The sequence below is a fragment of the Sus scrofa genome, chromosome 7, assembly GCF_054392235.1.
Source record: "Sus scrofa isolate SSC_HxYL_T2T_F1_AM1 chromosome 7, Sscrofa_HxYL_maternal_Yorkshire_Landrace_v2.0, whole genome shotgun sequence".
Classification (NCBI taxonomy): Eukaryota; Metazoa; Chordata; class Mammalia; order Artiodactyla; family Suidae; genus Sus; species Sus scrofa.
This window is the reverse complement of record NC_139389.1, coordinates 107,663,602-107,681,800: the sequence shown is the minus strand read 5'-3', so window position 1 is coordinate 107,681,800 and position 18,199 is coordinate 107,663,602. Positions and strand designations below refer to the sequence as shown.

Below are 18,199 nucleotides of genomic sequence, written 5' to 3'. Positions count from 1 at the left end.
GAAGACAGGGCTGGCTGGGGAGGGTGCCTCACGCTGGACCGTGTGGGTGGCAAAGGCTTCACACACCTAGGTGCCAGAAGCGTTTCCAGGCGGCTGACACAGCACAGGCAAAGACCCAGAGGCAGGAAGTGCTGGCCAGGTTTACAGCAGGAAAGGAGGTGGGGCCAGGCTCTGCCCCGCCCCTCCCGTCCTTACCTGGAGGAAGATGGCAGGGCTGCGTGTTACAGGGCTCCACATCCGCAGGCTTCGACGACTGCAGGCTCCTGCAGTGGCTGGGCGGCCCTGTGGCGCAGACGACCTGGCGCCTCCGAGTGCCCGAGCTGCAGCTCTGGGAGCACTGGGGCCCCCAGGGGGGAGAGAGAAGAGAGAACACGCCGGCATAGGGACAGAGACCCTGAGGCTGGGGTTGGTGGGGGGGGCACCCACAAGGCAGGGAGGAAGGGGGAAGATGCCTGGTACTGCACGTCAGACCAGGGACGGGCCCACGTGCAGTCTCCTGTCAGAGCCCCAAGGGACCAGGATTGGGCAGCAGGAATGAGGTGGGGTGGGGTGGGGTGGGGTGGGGTGGGGGTGGGGGTGGGGGTGCGGGTGGGGGCAGGGAAGTACTCACTAGACCCCAGGCGCCTACATGCCAGGCCTGGTCACTGAGAGGGGGACAGTCGTCACGCACACAGGGCTCAGTGAGGGGGGGACGGTCCCCCAAGGAGCATTCTGTGGCATGGAGCAGAGACCCCTCGTCACCCTGGCAGGTGACACTCCGCCTCCGGACCCCGGCACCGCAGCTGACAGAGCACTGTAAGGATCAGGCTGTCAGCACGGGCCTAGCCCACGGGAGCCAGGCTGGGCAGGACAGCTGAAGGCCCTCGAGCCTGGCATGACATGTCCGGTTCCCAGGCCCAAGGAGGCTGAGGTCACATGGCCTGAACCATGGCTGCGGACACGAGGCTGAGGGGCGTTTTCCAAATTCCCTCACTTGCAACTGCAACATTTGTAGGTGCTGGAAGCAGGGACCAGAAGCCTCTCTTCCCTCGTCCCCAAAGTGCTGGGCTTTTTTCCTACCCTGTCTGGGACCCTAGAGCAGGAGGAGCCCTAGAGCAGGATTCAAGACTCTGCTCCCAGCCCCAGCCTTGGCTCCCAAGATGATACGGTGGGGGTCACTTTCCTCCCAGGATCCCTGGAGGACAAGCCTCCCAGCCCTGCCCTGCGGCTGCTACCTGGGTCCAGGACCAGCTCTTGACTTCCAACCCGCCCCTGCCTGGTCCCGGCCCAGCGGGGGCCTCACCTCTCCCCAGGGCTCCGTTCTCCAGACTGCGCAGCGCTGCATGTTGCAGGCCTGCGTGGTAGGGGGCTTCCCAGGCAGGCCTGCACACTCAGCATCCTCCGTGGCCTCCTGAACGCCGGCCCCGTCAGATGAGATGCAGAAGACAGAGCGGGACTGGGAGCCACCCCCACAGGAGGCTGAGCAGGGCGTCCAGGGCCCTGTCTTCCAGCTGGCAGGGAGTGGAAGTGCCGTGAGGCTGGCCCGGCAGCAGGCACCAGGGACCAGGCCCGAGGGGGCCCCAGCTCTCGCACACAGGAGCAGAGTGGGGGACTTCCACCTGGCCCATTCTCTGAGCTTCAGGCCGCACAGATGAGGGGCAAAGAGCCCTGCACAAAGGCCAAGTCCAGCCCTGCTTGCCCATTCCCACCACCATGAGCTGGTCCCTACACAACAGGGCCTGGCTGCCTCCCTCTCAGCCTTCCTGTCCTCACCTGCAACCTGCCTTTCTCCTCCTCTTCAGGTCCCCTGTCACCCCCCAGCCAGACGCCAACTGCTCTGAATCTGACCTTAGTTGGGAGGCATCTCCCCGAGGGGCTGTGCTCACCGATGGATAGAGCAGCCTTGCCTGGCCCTGGGACCCAAGGACCCGGAAGAAAGGGCATCCTTACCGCACATGCAAAGCCAAGACCACCACCATCCCGAGAGACCAGCTGCCACCAGGGCCAAGGGGTGGAAGGACTGCACGACCCTGCAGGGAGCCTGTGGCCCGTGGATTACCTGTTCCCGCACACACGCTGGGCCCCAGCAAGGTGCCACACTCTGGGCCGGTGCAGGTAAGAGGTCCTTTGTGCATGAACAAAGGCATTGCCGATGCCCTCGGGCCCCTTGGCCCAAGCCCTGGTCCACTCCTTGGCATCTGCCAAGCCCCCTGCTGGCTCAGACAAATGGGGCCTCCGGTACCTCCCCAACCCTCTGGCCACCAGCCTGGACATTCTGGGCACTGCGTGGGCTCACAACGATGGACGGAACAGCCCAGGGTCTCATGCTTACACCACCCCATTGCCCCCCCTGCTGACAGCTGCCCCCCGCAACTCCAGCCACAGCTGTGTGGAGCCCCTCCCCAACCTCTGCTCAACACCCAAAGCAGCCTAGGCACCCCTACTCCCTTCCCACTCAAGAGCTTGGGTCCCGCATGGGCACAGGGGCTGGCATGGGCCTCACCGCTTGGTGTGTGGGCAGGGCTGAGGGCTGCAGGGGCGGCGGTCAGCTGGCCGTGGCTGGTGCTGGCACATGTGGTCAGGATAGGCCTCGTTGTCAATGGTGCAGAACACCAGGCGAGTCTGGTGACCTGCAGAGGCCCGACCACAGCGGGCAGCCGGTCAGGCAGCATTTGCAAAGTGCCTTTGCTGGGCCATCCCAAGGGTCATCCTTTTTTTTTTTTTTTTGGCCACGCCCTTGGCATGTGGAAGTTCCCGGGCCAGGGATCAAACCTGGCACCACAGCAGTGATAACACCAGATCCTTAAACCACTAGGCCACTGGGAGCTCTGCACGTATCACCTTGATTAAGCCTCAAAGGACCCCCTGGGGTGAGTGCCATCATCTCAATTGACAGATGAGGAAACAGAGGCTCTGGAGAGTTTTATCTGTGGGTGATGGAGCCCCGCTCAGATACCTGATCCTTGGCTCCAGGCCCAGCCCTCCTGCCAAAGGAATACCGACTCCTGTGAGATGCTACTCCCGAGAGAGGCCCTCTGGTTCTCTTAGCTTAGACTGAGGGCCCTTCCTAGAGCCCCCCGACCCCTGGGTTTCCCCAAGGTGACCTCCATGACATGCACATGTCTCATCTACTTGTCCACGTCCCACCCTCACCCCCCACCCCCTCCCTTGGGCTACTGCCCTCACCTCCACCACACTCGGCGCTGCAGTCACCCCAGGAGCCGTGGCTCCAGCTGAAGCCGGGCCGGGGAGCGCTCAGGGGCAGGTGGTACTCAAAGCGGACACCGGGGTTGGGCTCCTGGCTGATGAGCTGTGCAGGAGGGTCCCCAGTGAGGCCTTAGGCCGGGGGGGGGGCTCTCCCTGCTCCCCCACTCTCCCTGCTCCTCTCCAGGCCCCCACTCATCCCAGAGGCCCTCTCCCACCTGCCCCGCTCACCTCAATGACCAGGGGCTCCGAGGTGGGGCCGCGGGCATGGAGCCGCTCAGGCACCAGGTCCCCCTCAGCTCCCCGCTCATAGTGCAGGACGGTGCTGGCCACGGGCAGGGCCCGGGCGCCCTCGATGGTCCAGTGCCCGTTGAGGTAGTAGTCACCATGCACGCTCTTCACCGCTACGCAGGGGCCAGCACCCTGGTCAGCTGTGCCCTGGTCAGCTGCCAGGGCTGGACCCGCCTCCCTGCCACAGCCAAGCCTTGCCCCACAGTGTGTCCTCACCCAGGAAATTCCTGCTGGCAGCCGCCTCCTCGATGCGGATGCTGGTGGCCCCCATGGGAACTATGAGGATCTGGTTGTAGCCTGAGGGGGGCAGAGACCCTCTGGGACCATGGCCACAGGCAGGCGCTGGCCCTGAGGACAGGCTCAGTGCCCGGCAGCACAGAGGTGGTCAGGGAAGGACAGGTGGGACCCTGGCAGAGCTGGGGGATTGGGAAAGGGAGTTCCTGAAGGGGAAACAGCTTTACAAAGGCCAGAGGAGCGGGCAGGCTCTGGCACCCAAACTGGGAGGGGGGGAGGGGACAGAAGGGGGCGATGGGGACAATGGGGATGGTGGGGGAAGGGATACGGAGGCATCCAGGTGGTCCCTGGGAAAGTGGACAGATATCCTCGCTAGCGTGGGCCCACCGGCTCCTGGGCAAGGGTTTGGCCTCCACCCTGAGGCAGGACCTCAGGCCTCTCAGGCAGGACCTGAGTGCCAGGTCAGACCCTCTCGGCACCCTGAGAGCCACCCAGCCAGCATGGGAGACAGGCAAGGAAGGGGCCCGCAACAGATCCTTGTCTCAGCTGTCTGTGGACCCTGGGGGGACCCATACCTCTGCTGAGGTCATTGGCATCAAAGACACCTGTGACGGGGTAGCAGGTGGTGCCATCACCCCCACACTGCAGACACTTGTCCTCCTGCTTTGACGAGTCCAGGTTGTGGTCACAGCCGACAACCTGCCAGGCGGACATGAAGGGAGAGACCAGAGGGAGTCACAGCTCCGCCAGGTCCCGGAGGCGCAGTAACCAGTCACTGGCCATGGGGGCCGAGTCAACCCTGGATGTGGCCTGTGGCTTGGCACCTGTGTCCCCTCCTCTAGCAGTAACCCCTTGTTTTCCTTTGGAAGCTACCTATCTCCTGCAGGGTTCGAACACAGCTTCCCAGCAATGGCTTTGGGCCAATCAGTGGGTCATATGCTTTGCTCAAAGCGTACAGGGGAGCCCCAGGCCAGGACAAACCAGAGGCAACCGCAGGTCACTGGAACTCCTGGGAATAGGGCGCCCTGTCCCAGGGGGTTGCCAGGCTGGGACAACCAAAGCCAGGAGCTGCTGGGCCATCTTCACACCTCATCAGAAGAACCAGCCTGACCCTAAGCTGACCCAGAGAGGAAAACTAGGAGGCGAGGAGAGAGACGTTTCCAACAGCATCTTCCAGGCAGCTGCAGCCAACCAGCCTATCCCTTAGCAGTTTTTTTTAATTTTCATTAAATTAGTAGTTGTAGTTGGGTTTCTATAACTGGCCACCCAGAGGGTTCCTTCATCGTGGGGCTAGAGTTTTCAAAGGGCAAAGGTAAGAGGGTCGTGAGGTTATCTGCGATGCAAGGCACCAGAAGAGCCACCAAGGTCACAAGGGCCGCTGGGCCTGCTGGAGTGGGACAGGGGGACATCCTGCCATAAGCCCCAAGCCAGCTGGGGTGGAGGCGGGGGAACGGTTACAACTCACCCGGCAGCTGCCATCCACACAGATGTCCCTTTTGCCAGGCTCACAGGGTGTCCCGTCTACGACAGCCTCCCTGTGCTTATAGTAGAAGCTCTCCCCCTTGGGAATGCAGTTCAGTTCACATTTGTTTGGGGCTGCAGCAGGCAAGAGGGGAAAGTTGAGAGGGAGGCCGTGCAAGGTTCAAGGCCCATCCCAGCAACAGTGAGGCGCAGGCAGCGGTCAGAAGCACACACGTGGCTGGGAGAGAAAGGCCTAGAGCAACCCGCCCCCATCCCAGGGAGAAGGGATGCTCCATGCAACTGCTGCATCTTGGGAATCAAGTTGGAAAAAAAAAAATTCCAGAATAAGAAAAAACTAGGAGTTCCTGTCGTGGCTCAGCAGAAGTAAATCCAATTAGGAACATGAGGTTGTGGGTTGGATCCCTGGCCTCACTCAGTGGGGTAAGGATTCGGTGTTGCCGTGAGCTGTGGTGGAGGTTGCAGATGCAGCTTGGATCTGGCGTGTCTGTGGCTGTGGCGAAGGTTACCAGCTACAGCTCTGACTGGACCCCTAGCCTGGGCACCTCTGTATGCCACAGGTGTGGCCCTAAAAAAAAAAAAAGAAGAAAAAGAAAGAACTAGACACTTGAAGCAGTCTATCTCAGCATTTTAACAATCCAAAGGTCAATAATCAGCTACTCTTTAATTACTATCACTAGAATATTACATATATTGACTGTACTACTGCACCATTAAAAACTATGATTATGAAAAAAAATTTTTAAAAACTATGATTATGAAGACTAGACAGTAACATGGAAAGGTGTTTATCACAGAATGCAAAGTAATGACAAATATGTAAACAGAAAGTCATGTGGAAAAGGCTAGAACGCTAGCAGTGATCCTACGAAAGAAGTCATTTTTTAAGTCTTTGTTTCAACTTTTATATTAATCTAGATATCACACACACATTTTTTAAACAATGTGTATAAGGATTATAATCACCTCCACCACAAAGAAGGCATCCCTCTATGACCTTTTGTTTGCTTGGGTGGAGGGTTTTTTTTGCCTCCCTCCCCCCCCAACTTCAGCCACACCTGAGGCATACAGAAGTTCCTGGGCCAGGGATCAAATCCGAGCTGCAGCTGCAAACTATGCCATAACTGCAGAAATGCCAGATCCTTAACCCACTGCACCAGGCCAGGGACTTTTAGGCAATGCTGGATTATTAACCCACTGTGCCACAGCTGGAGCTCCCATTTAAGACACCCCCTTTTTGGTTTTTTTTGGTTTTTTTTTTTTTTTTTTTTGCTTTTTAGGGCCATAGGTGTGGCACATGGAAGTTCCCAGGCTAGGGGTCGAATGCGAGCTACAGCTGCCAACCTCCACCACAGCAACACGGGATCTGAGCAGTGTCTGCTACCTCCACCACAGCTCACGGCATCCCCAGATCCTTAACCCACTGAGAGAGGCCAGGGATCGAACCCGCATCCTCAGGGATCCTAGTTGGCTTCGTTAACCGCTGAGCCACGAAGGGAACTCCCTCTAAGACCCTTTTTAACCTTTTCTTCTGTTCTAGTTTTTCTATAATGTAGATATATTTAACTTATTTTCAACATATGCTCATCTCCGGATCCAGGGGGAGCAGTGAGGGCAAATCACCGCATTGGGGCCACTCCACCTAGCCAAGACCCTCTCTCTCCTCCACCCCACAGCACACACAGGATCTAACGTTCACTGATTTGGAACCCAGAGTGTCATAGCTTCCAGGAGTCATTTACAGTGAGCAGTGAAAACCAATACTCCAAAGGATTATCCTAAGGTATCTTCTGACTCATCCAAAATGTTTTCATTGCATGCATATCAGTGTTTTCCTCTTGAACTATATTGCTCTAAAAATGAATGACCTACACCCCCCTCAAAGTTACTCAAAGCACAGTCGCCCACACTAGAGATGCTGAGTAAACACACTCTTGACACACCAAGCCCACTGAAGCCCAGCCTGCAGTTTGCCCAGTCACAGAACCTGCACCCCCACCCCAACTCCTGCCACGTGGGGGATGCTTCAGGAGCAGGACAAACAAAACAAGGCTCAAAACACAGACATAGCCATGGCTTTGTTTGAAAATGTATACAGGAGTTCTGAACTTCTGTGAGGATGGAGCCCTGGCCTTGCTCTGGTGGGTTAGGGATCTGGTGTTGCCGCAGGCTGCGTGTAGGTTGCAGCGCAGATCCGAATTGCTGTGAAGCAGGCCAGCAGCTGTTAACTCTGATTCGTACCGCACCCCACCCCGGCCGGCCCCCAGCTGGGAAACTTCCAAAAGCCAGATGCGGCCATGAAAAGAAAAAGGAAAAGGAGAAATATATAGAGGGGGGGAAGGGGGAAAAAACCCTCAAAACGCCCACCGTTGTGCTGTGCTAGGGGTATGGGAGGTTTTTCTTTAAAGATATTTGATAACACTCTCCAACATGGTAATGAGAATTGTGACATACAAAGTGAATGTACAAAAGAGATGCCCCAAATACGGGGCCCTGCAGGACAACGCAGGGCGGGGCGGCGCCAGGGGCTCGGTCACTCACCCGCATAGTAGGGCAGCCACTTGTACCGCCGCCCCTGGAACTCCTGGCCGTCGAACTCTGAGCACTGCTCCGCCCGGAAGTCTCGGGCGCCTTCCGGGCAGCTCTGCGGGGGCAGGAGGGGGCACGTGGGTCCATCCCTGGGCTCCGGCCGCCCCGTTGGGCCCGGGGAGGCGGTGTCGGCCCCCAGGGATCCCGTGCGCCCCCTCCAGGGGCTTCGAGCTGCGGGGCCAAAGCTCTCGTTTCAGGTGGTGTGAGGAAGGGGCTTCCGGAGCAGCCCCAGCTGTGCATCAACAGGAGGGCTCCCCAGGGCCAGAAGGGCAGCCCAGTAGGAATCCGGGAAGCTGTCCCCCACCCCGGGGACTTCACCTTACCTCAGTGCGGCAGGTGCGGTGGCTCCGCGTGGGGCCCACGCAGCCAGAGACCCCATCTCTCCTGCAGGGCGAGAGCACAGGGGAGACCTGAACGCCCATGACCCAACACCCCCCGCCCCCACCCCGGGCTCTCCATCAGGTCCCTTAGCTTCCGTGGTGCGACCCGGTGGGCAAGGCTGGGCCAGAGAGTCGGTGAGGAGAAGAGGGGGTGTCCGCACACATAAACCGCCAGAGGTGGGTGTAATGAGCTCTCTTTGTACTTGGGAGAAACCAGACCCAGAAGTCTAACCTAGAGTCTGTCTGACCTGGGGCCACTCTGCCACTTCAAGCAAATTCCCAAGGAAGATTTAACCTCTGCCCTTGGAGCTATGGTCAGATGTGGTAAATCCCCGCTAGGTAAGCTTATTCTGCCATTTAAGGAGTAAATGAGTACAGGGCACTCGGAATTCTATCTTCTCGCTCTTCCTCTTCACACAGTTTCCAGGAAGAGTGAGTTAAACCCACTGAGGGTCCTCACCCCTCCTTTGCTCCCTAGAATACCTCTCAGAGGGCGGGGCACACAGCAGGTGCTTAATAAGTCACTCAGAGTGAGAATCATCTATACTGAACAGAGGCTGACGGGAGAGAAACCGCACAGGTTAGGGTTGTTGAAAATTACTCATTTTAATTCAACGAGGATTCACTGCACCTGCCACACGCCCATCACGGCTTTAGGAGCTAGAGACATGGGGTGGGTGAGGCCAGCATGGCTCCAGCTCCCCTGAAACAGGGGGTTGTTGTAATCAGAATGTGAGTATTTGAAGTGACTTGGTTTCAAATACTCCACTGAGGAGTTCCCATGGTGGCTCAGTGGTTAACGAATCCAACTAGGAACCATGAGGTTGCGGGTTCAATCCCTGGCCTCGCTCAGTGGGTTAAGGATCTGGCGTTGCCGTGAGCGTGGTGTAGGTCACAGATGCAGCTCAGATCCCCACTTACTGTGGCTGTGGCCGGCAGCTGTAGCTCCGATTCGATCCCTAGCCTGGGACCCTCCACATGCCACGGGTGCGACTCTAGAAGGCAAAAAGACAAAAAAACAAATACTCCACTGATACTGCTCCCAGGAAAAATCTATTGCCTGGTAGGTTCTGCCTGTGTGGCCTGGCCCTGGCCCAGGATGCCTAGACCAGACCCGGCTGCTCCCTCATGCCTGCCCTCTTTTAACAGGCTGGCCCTGCAGAAATTGACAGAACATTGTAGATCAACTATAATAAAAAAATTTTTTTTGATAAAATATACTCTATTAAAAAAACAAAAAAATACCTGGCTTCCTACCTCTGGGAGTGGCAGGGGCGCTCCCGGAAGCTGATGCCCCCTCCACAGGTCCGGCTGCAGGGGCTCCAGTTACCCCAGGAGCCCCAGCTGTCGCTCTGCCGCTTCACCTTGGGAACCTGGAGGAGGAGACACTCAGAAGTGGGAGTCAGCCCTCCAAACCCCACCTCAGCACTCAAGGGCTCCCCCAAGACCCTCTGCCTAAAAACACCCTCTCCCCTGCCAGGAGCCCGAGACTGTTCCTTGGTCCTTCAAGTCTCAAAACACCACCAGGCACCAGAACGTACTCAACTGTGGAATTAGCCAGCTTTCACCATAAGGAGCTGGGAGCCAGCCCGGCCCTCTCATCCGGCAGAGCTGCTGTCACCAGCAGCCCCAGCTATTTGCCAAGTGCAGTGGGGAAACCGCCAAGCTGGGGCGGAGGACCTCTCCCCTGACCATGACGTCCCCTGACTGCGCAGAGGCCGATTTGAGAACCAAGATGTCTGCAAACCCCTTAAATGGGAGCCCAGGGACCAACGGAGAGCATCCTTCCAGGAGGGAGATGTAAGAGGGCAGGACGAACAGCGTGTTCTCAGGTAAATAGGGCTCCACCTGTGCTGGGAACATGGCCCACGAGCAGTACCATGTTTCTGTAGCACTAGCCTATTAAAATAAGAACTTAATCTAATTGTGGGTGGTGGGTGTTGTGTGTGGTTTCTTCCTGCCAATCTGTGGCAGAGACTCCCAGGAGGCCCCCAATATCCCTCCTCCTCCTCTCCCATTAAGAGAACCTTTGGCTCTTAGCTGGACATCTAGCTGCCCCTGCAAAAATTCACTTCTCGGATTCCCTACAGCTAACTATAGCTATATCACTAAATTCTTTTTTTGAATTGAATTGGAGCTGCAGCTGCTAGCCTACTGCACAGCCACAGTCGCAGCCACACCAGATCTGAGCCACATCTGTAACTTACACCACAGCTTGCAGCAACGCTGGATCCTTAACCCACTGAGTGAGGCCAGGGATTGAATCCACATCCTCACAGCCACTATGTCGGGTTCTTAGCCCACTGAGCCACAATGGAAACTCCTCTATCACTAAATTCTTGTCAGTGAGACATAAATAAGAGTGTCGGGCAGCAGCCTCCAGGACAGGTCAACCTCAAGATATTGCAGGTTTGGTTCCAGAACACCAGAATAAAGGAAATATTGTGATAAAGCAAGTCACTCGGATTTGGGAATTTCCTGGTGCCTATGAAAACTGTTGGCACTACACTGTAATCTCATGAGTGTGCAATAGCATTTGTCTTAAAGTATGTACCTTAATTAAAGAGCACTTTATTGCTAAAAATGCTCCCCATCAGCTGAACTGTCAGGAGGTTGTAATCTTTTTGCAATCTTTATAACATCAAAGATCACTGATCACCATAACAAATAATGAAAATCTGAGATATTGTGAGAATTACCAAAATGTGACATAGAGACATGAAGTGGGCAAATGCTGTTGGAAAAATAGCACCGATAGACTTGTTCAACACAGGGTTGCCACAAACCTTCGATCTGTAAAACATGTAATATCTGCAAAGCACAATAAAACAAGATGTGCCTGTATCTCCTTAAGAGATGGCTTGCATATGCATTTATCATTTTTCTTCCTGTTCTCCTTCCTGCTGGAAATCAAATGTGATGGCTAGAGTTGGAGCAACCTTCTAAACTATGAGGTAATTTGGGAATAGAAGCTTCAAACAATGAAGCAAAGAGAGAAGAATCTTGGAGCTTGGTGGACTTCATGAGACAAAACATCCCTGGATTTTTGATTCTGGGTGTTTATGTGAGCAAGAGATCAGGTCTTTCTTGCTGAAGAACTGTTATTTGGGACTCTGTAACAGGAAAATAATCCTAATGGATACAGTTTCCCACTAGAAAGATCTAACACCCTGCAGCTGGCATCAGAAGCCCACATGCTACACATATAGTCTCTCGTTTACTCATCAGAACAACCTGTCGGACCCCAGGGCATGGAAAAGAAAATTGGAGCTAAGAGAGGGAGCCACGTAGGAACAAGAGCGGGTTGGCTTCACTCCAGGCCTCTGCTCTTATACTAGGTAACCACCAACCTCACCTGGAGAACCAAAGGGGATGCTAGATGAGTCCTAAGGAGCTAGACAGGTGTTAGACCTGATTTCTTGCCAGGAGGCACAGAGTGGGCTGGAAATATGTCCTGTTTGCTGGAAGGGGACTTTATTTTAGGGCATTGCCATATGAGAATCTCTAGGGGAGAAAACACACTCCCATTTTCCAGAGAAGGAACTCAAGTCCTAACGTGGAAAAGCAAACTCTTCCCCCCGTTGTGAGCCTCCAGCCACATCACACAATCTCAGGCGAGGACAGAGACTTGCGCAGGCGCAGATTACTCACAGCACGTGTCCAGCCCGCACCTGGTGCCAAACATCTAGCTATCCTTGTTTGGTTTTGGGTTTTGCTGTGCTTTTTAGGGTCACGCCTGCAGCATATGGAGGTTCCCAGGCTAGGGGTCGAATTGGAGCTGCAGCTGTCAGCCTACACCACAGCCACAGCAATGTGGGATCCTTAACCCACTCAGCAAGGCCACAGATCGAATCCCACATCCTCATGGGTCCTAGTTGGTTTCGTTACTGCTGAGCCACATCAGGAACTCCTAGTTATCCTTGTTTTACAGTAAAACCAGGACCCTGAATCAGAACAAATCATGCACATTTGCTTAACCACATACAAAACTAAGAAGGAAGGGCCAGACCAGACCAAAGGTTTGAGCTTTCACTCTTCAAATCATTTACCCTTCTGTTCTAACAGGGCCAAAAATTGCCAAGCTTCCAAAAGTCAGTGAACCAGAAAAGTGTTCTCTCGATGAAATTTAAACTGAAATTCACTTGGATCAGTTCCTATTTTAAAGGGGAAGATATTGAGCGGTAGCTGGGAGTGGAGGGTAACTTTCCAGGAAGGACCCACATCCACCCTACACAGACTTGTCACCACCCTGTAAGAATTCCTGAAGTAGCTCACAGGAGCTGCTGCTTTCTCATCTTGCCGGGCTCCATCTGGCTGCTAATTACCTCTGACCAAGGCCTGTTTGGATGTCAGTCTCCTAACAGCCTGAGCCTCCCCCATCCACCCTTCCCTGGGGCTGGGCTGGCCTTACTGGAGTAGGCAAGGCAACAAGGGACACCTCTGCCACCCAGCCACCCCATGCCATCAGGATGGGGCAGGGGAGGACTCGCCTGAATACAGGACCCTCTGAGTACCAAGCCTTACAAACATCGCACTGGCCGCTGCGCCCAGCACCTGTGAGGCAGGCATCCTCGAGCCCAGCCCTGCCCTGTATTCTAGTCTTCCTGACAAAAGAAAGCAATTCACCTGGGAGCCGCACAGACACATCTTGTTTCTCTATAATTACCCAAGCCATGAGCTGCGTGGTGGTGTGAAGCCAGAATGAGCTGGTCCAGTCCACCCTCACCCTGGGCCTGTCCTCGCCTGCCTCCTCCCGCTCTCAGCACCTCACCTGGGGCAACTCAGGAGCCCCCTTTCCTGTTGCACCGTTCCCAGGGGATCACCTGCCCGATGGGTGTGAGGGTGGGAACAGAGGCAGAGGTGAGGAGACTGAAACCCCCCTCCTGAAACCTTCTCTGACCAGCCTGGGGTTGGGGGTGGCCAGGGGCAAGGTGGCAGGGCTGCATCTCGGCTTTATTACTCCTTAATTAGCTACTCATTCTGCTCAAGCACTTAGAATGATCCCTGTAAAGCACAGGGATCTACTGGGAGTTCCATCCCCCCTCCACAACTAGAACCAGCTCGAATCACAACCCTCCCCCAGACAGTGGAGGGGGTTTGAAGAGTTCTCAGCCCTTTCCCCACCCCTGCCCTGCACTGAGCTCAGAAAGGTGGGGGGTGGGGTGGGGCTACCCAGGTGTTTCTAAAAGAGAAAGCACCTAACAGACCCCAGGTTGCACCTTGGCTACTTTGACTCACTTCACCTGCATGCAACCTGTGGGTGGGTGTTAGTACCCCCTAATTTAGAGGCATCTAAGTCCTGGTGATTTGCTTAGGGTCACACAGCTGTTAGAAAGTAGCTCTATAGGCTCTTGACACTGTCACCATGGCTCCTCCACCTGAGCTGTGACCTTCATGCAACCAAGAACTAGAAGGAAGCCAAGGACCACGGGGTGGCACAGGTGGCCCCAGGGAGCCAACAAGAGGTGGAGTGGACATGAGGAAGGGGGCTCTAGCCCACTCTCTGCTCTGTGGCCCATAGTGGATTTGTGGGGCTTTGGAGCAGTGCCTGATGCCCACTGTCATGGTCCAGCCCTGCCTGCCCCTCTCAGCCCTGATTGGAGGAGCCCTTCTCATCTTCTCACATTTGCACAGAGCCAACATTTCCTCCCGCCCTCGCCCCCCACCACCAAGCAGCAAACAATTTGGGTCCTTTCTCAGGGGCCCTCCTGCCGACGACAGAGGGCTGGGCAGGGCTGTGGGTCTCCCCTGTCCCTTCCATCCTGTCAACACCAGGAGAAGCTTAGCAGGAGCAGCCTCCAGGACCAAGCCCAGTTCTACATATGGCCCCCTCCCCAAAGGTGGGTCCTGCAATCTAGACGTTTCCCTGTACCTCCTCAGAACCCAAGTACGTTCTTTGGGGAGCCCCGTCCTTCAGGCCCCTGTTAATGAAACAGCTACCGTGATCACCAGTTGGCTCCCTCTGTCCAGTTGCTAAGTTTGCTCTCATGCGGTAGCCACTGACCACATATGGCTATTTAAATTTACATTAATTAAAATCATATAAAAAGATTCAGTTCAGGAGTTTCTGTCATGGCTCAGTGGTTGATGAGTCCCACTGGGAACCAGGAGGTTGCGGGTTCGATCCCTGGCCTTGCTCAGTCAGTTGAGGATCTGGCGTTGCCGTGGGCTGTGGTGTGGGTTGCAGACACGGCTTGTATCCAGCGTTGCTGTGGCTCTGGCGTAGGCTGGTGGCTGCACCTCTAGTTCGACCCCTAGCCTGGGAACCTCCATGTGCCGTGGGAGTGGCCCAAGAAATGGCAAAAAGACAAAAAAAAAAAAGTTTCAGTTCTTCAGCTGCACTAGCCACATTTCATGTGCTCAGTAACCACATGAACTAAGTGAATATCTTTTTTTTTTTTTTCTTGGCTGCTCCCTGGCCAAGGATGAAACTATCACCACTTGGTTGCAGCAGCAACCCAAGTCCCTGCAGTGACAACGCCAGATCCTTAACCTGCTTCGCCACGAAGAGAACTCTGAGAGGCTCTCTTGTTGGACAGCACAGATACCCAACATTTCCATCATCCCAGAAGCTTCTAGTGGACATCCCTTCTCTAGATGCTAATCCCAAGGATGGTGGGGAATGGCTGGCACCCCATATCACCCCACCCAGGGGCAGCTGAGTTTGGTCTCAGGCAGGTGGCAGACAGCTGGTAGGGTGGGTCACCTAGGCCTGCACCTTGGCTGGTGCCAGCACTGGCCCCCTCTTCCTTCCATCGTGGTAGACCTTCCATAGTGACTGCACCTTCGGAAAGGGGAGTGCGCTGGGAAATGGCCCTTTCTGCAAACTGTGTCCCAAAGCCAGGTGTGCTCAAGGTCCCCCACCTCCCCTCTTTGAAGGAGCTCGGGACTCGCCTCCTCCACCCCACCTACCGGCACCTTGGCCCTCTCCTGGGGATGGCGCCACGGCCGGCGGTCCCAGCCCGCAGCGAAGCCCTCCCCTCACCCCCGCCTCCGCCACAGGGTCCGGTCGGGGTGGGGAGCAGGGTCGCACTCACCGAGGACCCAGGCGCCGGGGCCAGCAGCAGGGGCACGAGCAGCAGCAGCCGCCGCATCTCGAGCTGGCCTGCGGGAGAGGCCGGGTTTGGAGCGGGCGGGGACAGGGCGCCGCCCTACCCAGCCCACGCTCCCCGCCGCCTCCTGGGCCGGCGCGGCGGTGGCGGCCCGTCCCTCCCTCAGGTGACCCTCCGAGGGGTGAGAGGGAGAGCCGTGGGGCGCAGACGAGGGGCCGTGCCGCTCACACAGTGAGGGAGGGAAGCCCGGTCTGCAGCCCGCTTCTAAAAGTTCAAGAGTAACTTCTTGCAGGTTTCAGAGAGGAGAAAAGAGAGCAGTTAAAAATACTTCCTTGCTGAAAGTCAGCAATCAAAACAAACAAATCAAACGAATCAAAACAAGCAGTGTTTTAATTCAGCAAGAGATTTTTAAAAAATTTACACCGTTTGTTTAAAAACTCGTTAATAAAGATGTTTTAAAAGTGTCCCTCGGAGACTTAAAAACTCAACCACTTTTAAAATGTTGATTGTATCTTACTTTAAACCCAAGCGAGCATTTCTCTGCACTGGAGAAGCTCCGCAAGCGGGCTCCGTAAGCGGTTTATGTGTGCGCCGAGGGCGCGCATTGTTGTGTGTGAGTAGGCGGAGTGTGTGCATGTTGCAATGTAGTGTGTGTGAGTGTCTGTACTGAGTGCATGTGCATATAATGTGTGTGCGTGCAGTGTGTGCGGAGTTTCTGAGTTCAGTCTGGTGCGTGTGTACGTGTCACCGTGCTGGAGAATGACACACACAACGTGCCCCGTTCAGTACAAAACATTAAACAAGTACTGGCTCGTATGCTTAAGTTTTAAAATCTGTAATTCTACCAATGTTCTCTTTAATTTTTTTAAGCATAAAACGACTTCAGTTTACAAGAATAAAACAGCATATCTAAGCCAAGTTCAGCTAAATATAACCTGGCACATCTAACGATGCACATGCTCCGTTAATTTAGCAGCAACCGTGATTCACGTAATCATCATTTTCACTGCAAACCGGGGGTTCCCGGGGCTGGAGGGATGAGGGCGGTGGCGGTCCGCTTCCCGCTCGCACCGCCTCGGCCCAGCCTCTGCTCTGCGACCCCTCCTGTAAGAGCCGCTTGGAGGAGGGGAAGCCTCGGTATCTGAGAAGCCTCTTTCTAGGGCTCAAGACCAAGATGCTGCTTCTCTAAAACAGAGACTGCCTTCGGGGCGGGGATGAGCACAGCTTAGGGAGAGACAGCAGGAGGAACAGCGAGTCTAGGGTCCCTGCGCGCCCTTCCGATCGATCCCCCAGCGGGGGATCGCGCCCAGTGCAGTCCCTGAGGCGGAGAGGTGCGGCTTCCGAAGTGAGGCGCCGGGCAGGCGGGGGGACTCGGGCCATCCAGGCCCACAGCCGCAGCAGCCCCGTGGAGGGTGCGCGCTCTGTCCCCAGGTCCCCGCGTCGGAACGGGGACCGACGGAGGGAAAGGCAGAGAAGGCGGAAAGGTTGGCGCGGACCGCCGGGACCCAGCCCATTCAGGCCTCGGCGTTTCCTTTGTACCCGCGCGCGAGGCCGAGCGGAGACCCGGCGCCGCGCTCACCTCGGCTGAGAGCCAGGGGAGGGGTCACCTCCCCCGCCCCAACTTCCTTAGACCCCGCTCATCCCCGGAGCAGAGCCGGATGGGCAAATTCCTGCCGCAGCCCAGGGGTGGGCCGCCCCCCCGCCCCGACCCAGTTCCGGTCCCTCCTACCTGTCTAGGGGAGCCGCGGTGTGGGCAGGGCCGCTCCGTCGGTGCCCGCCCCAGCCCAAGTCTGGGAGGTCCGCCCGGCTGCCCGGAACGCCTGCGGAGGTTGGACTTTTTCTCCCCACGGGGCTGGCTGGATTCCTCCCGCCCCATCTACCCCGATTCAGCCTTGCTGACATCCATCCTCCGTGACCGCCAATGCCTTCATCCTTTGAGTCTAGCTTGCCCTTCACTTTGGGTGCTGGCATCTCCTCTGTACCCACGCCTTCTGGTTCTATGCCATCCTTCCTCCATGTCCACTTTAGGAACAACACACCCCAGTGTCCAGCCGCTTGCTTTTCTTCTACGCCTGACTTCTATGCTTCAGCCACGACGGAGGGTTTTACACACACAATCTGCTGTTTCCCACCTACCAGCCACCCTTTCCGCCTGCTTAGAATGCGCTCTGGAAAACCCCTCTACTCCTACTCATCCCTCAATTCCCGCTGCCAAATGTCTTCTTTAGAAGCCTTCCCATCCCCACCCCAGGCAAAGTCGATGGCGCCCTGCTCACTCAGTCTCCATCTCTGTCTGCTGTATTTCGATGGCACATTGCACTGTGGGAATCTAAGTCCCCCCTAACTTAGCTGGGAGGTCCCTGAGGGTAAAGCTTGCCTCCCTGTGGCCAGTGTCCAAAGCACTAGTTAGGATCAAGGCAGGAACCCAATAAATGTGGTAACTTGCCCTTCCTAGTTGTCCTTTTTCTCAGCCAAGGCTGTCGTCTATCATCTGTTTTGGATCAGGAAATCACCTATACTCAGAAACATAGCAGGGACCCTTTGCTCGTGGGAGGTGGGGAGGTCCTAAGGTTGGTCCCTTTCCCTCATCCTCTTCTACCTTCAGGCCCTTTCCTAGCCCAGCCATTGGGCTTTTCTCCCCAGGTCTCCTTAGGGGCAAAGATAAGTCACCAGTGGGGAGCTCACCCCCTCTTCAGACATCCAGCTCCTGCAACTCATCTCCCTGGGCTATCACTGATGCTCAGACAAAATGCTTATTAAACCATAAACTTGGGAGTTCTCATGGTGGTTCAGCGGTAATGAACCCAACTAGTAGCCTTGTGGATGCAGTTTGATCCCTGGCCTTGCCCAGTGGGTTAAGGCTCCAGCATTGCCGTTGAGCTATGGTGTAGGTCACAGACACAGCTTGGATCTGGATCTGGCGATGCCGTGGCTGTGGCATAGGCTGGCAGCTGTAGCTCCGATTCGACCCCTAGCCTGGGAACTTCCATA

At 55.9% G+C, this 18,199-nt stretch overlaps 1 protein-coding gene across 18 annotated transcripts in view; it reads right to left on the bottom strand.

Moving 5' to 3' along the window:
* The window catches only part of PAPLN (papilin, proteoglycan like sulfated glycoprotein), a 39,973-nt gene extending 22,961 nt beyond the window's left edge, over positions 1 to 17,012 (bottom strand). For 4 of the 18 annotated variants that reach the window (XR_014811096.1, XR_014811100.1, XM_084969674.1 and 1 more), the window contains exons 1-15: positions 16,938 to 17,012; positions 15,194 to 15,261; positions 9,414 to 9,529; positions 8,100 to 8,160; positions 7,729 to 7,831; positions 5,174 to 5,304; positions 4,284 to 4,407; positions 3,691 to 3,771; positions 3,415 to 3,587; positions 3,166 to 3,289; positions 2,483 to 2,609; positions 2,039 to 2,104; positions 1,283 to 1,490; positions 611 to 793; positions 196 to 337 (exon numbers count right to left, since the gene is read on the bottom strand). Coding sequence is in view for 12 of the 18 variants with exons in the window: in XM_084969674.1 (XP_084825800.1) it covers positions 196 to 337; positions 611 to 793; positions 1,283 to 1,490; positions 2,039 to 2,104; positions 2,483 to 2,609; positions 3,166 to 3,289; positions 3,415 to 3,587; positions 3,691 to 3,771; positions 4,284 to 4,407; positions 5,174 to 5,304; positions 7,729 to 7,831; positions 8,100 to 8,160; positions 9,414 to 9,529; positions 15,194 to 15,250 (1,696 nt within the window). In the remaining 6 variants the exon portion in view is untranslated. Of the gene's footprint in view, positions 1 to 195; positions 338 to 610; positions 794 to 1,282; positions 1,491 to 2,038; positions 2,105 to 2,482; positions 2,610 to 3,165; positions 3,290 to 3,414; positions 3,588 to 3,690; positions 3,772 to 4,283; positions 4,408 to 5,173; positions 5,305 to 7,728; positions 7,832 to 8,099; positions 8,161 to 9,413; positions 9,530 to 15,193; positions 15,262 to 15,436; positions 15,767 to 16,787 lie in introns of those variants that run through there. The other 14 variants (XR_014811097.1, XR_014811101.1, XM_084969679.1 and 11 more) reach the window with 6 other exon arrangements.
* Positions 17,013 to 18,199: the final 1,187 nt, after the last annotated feature.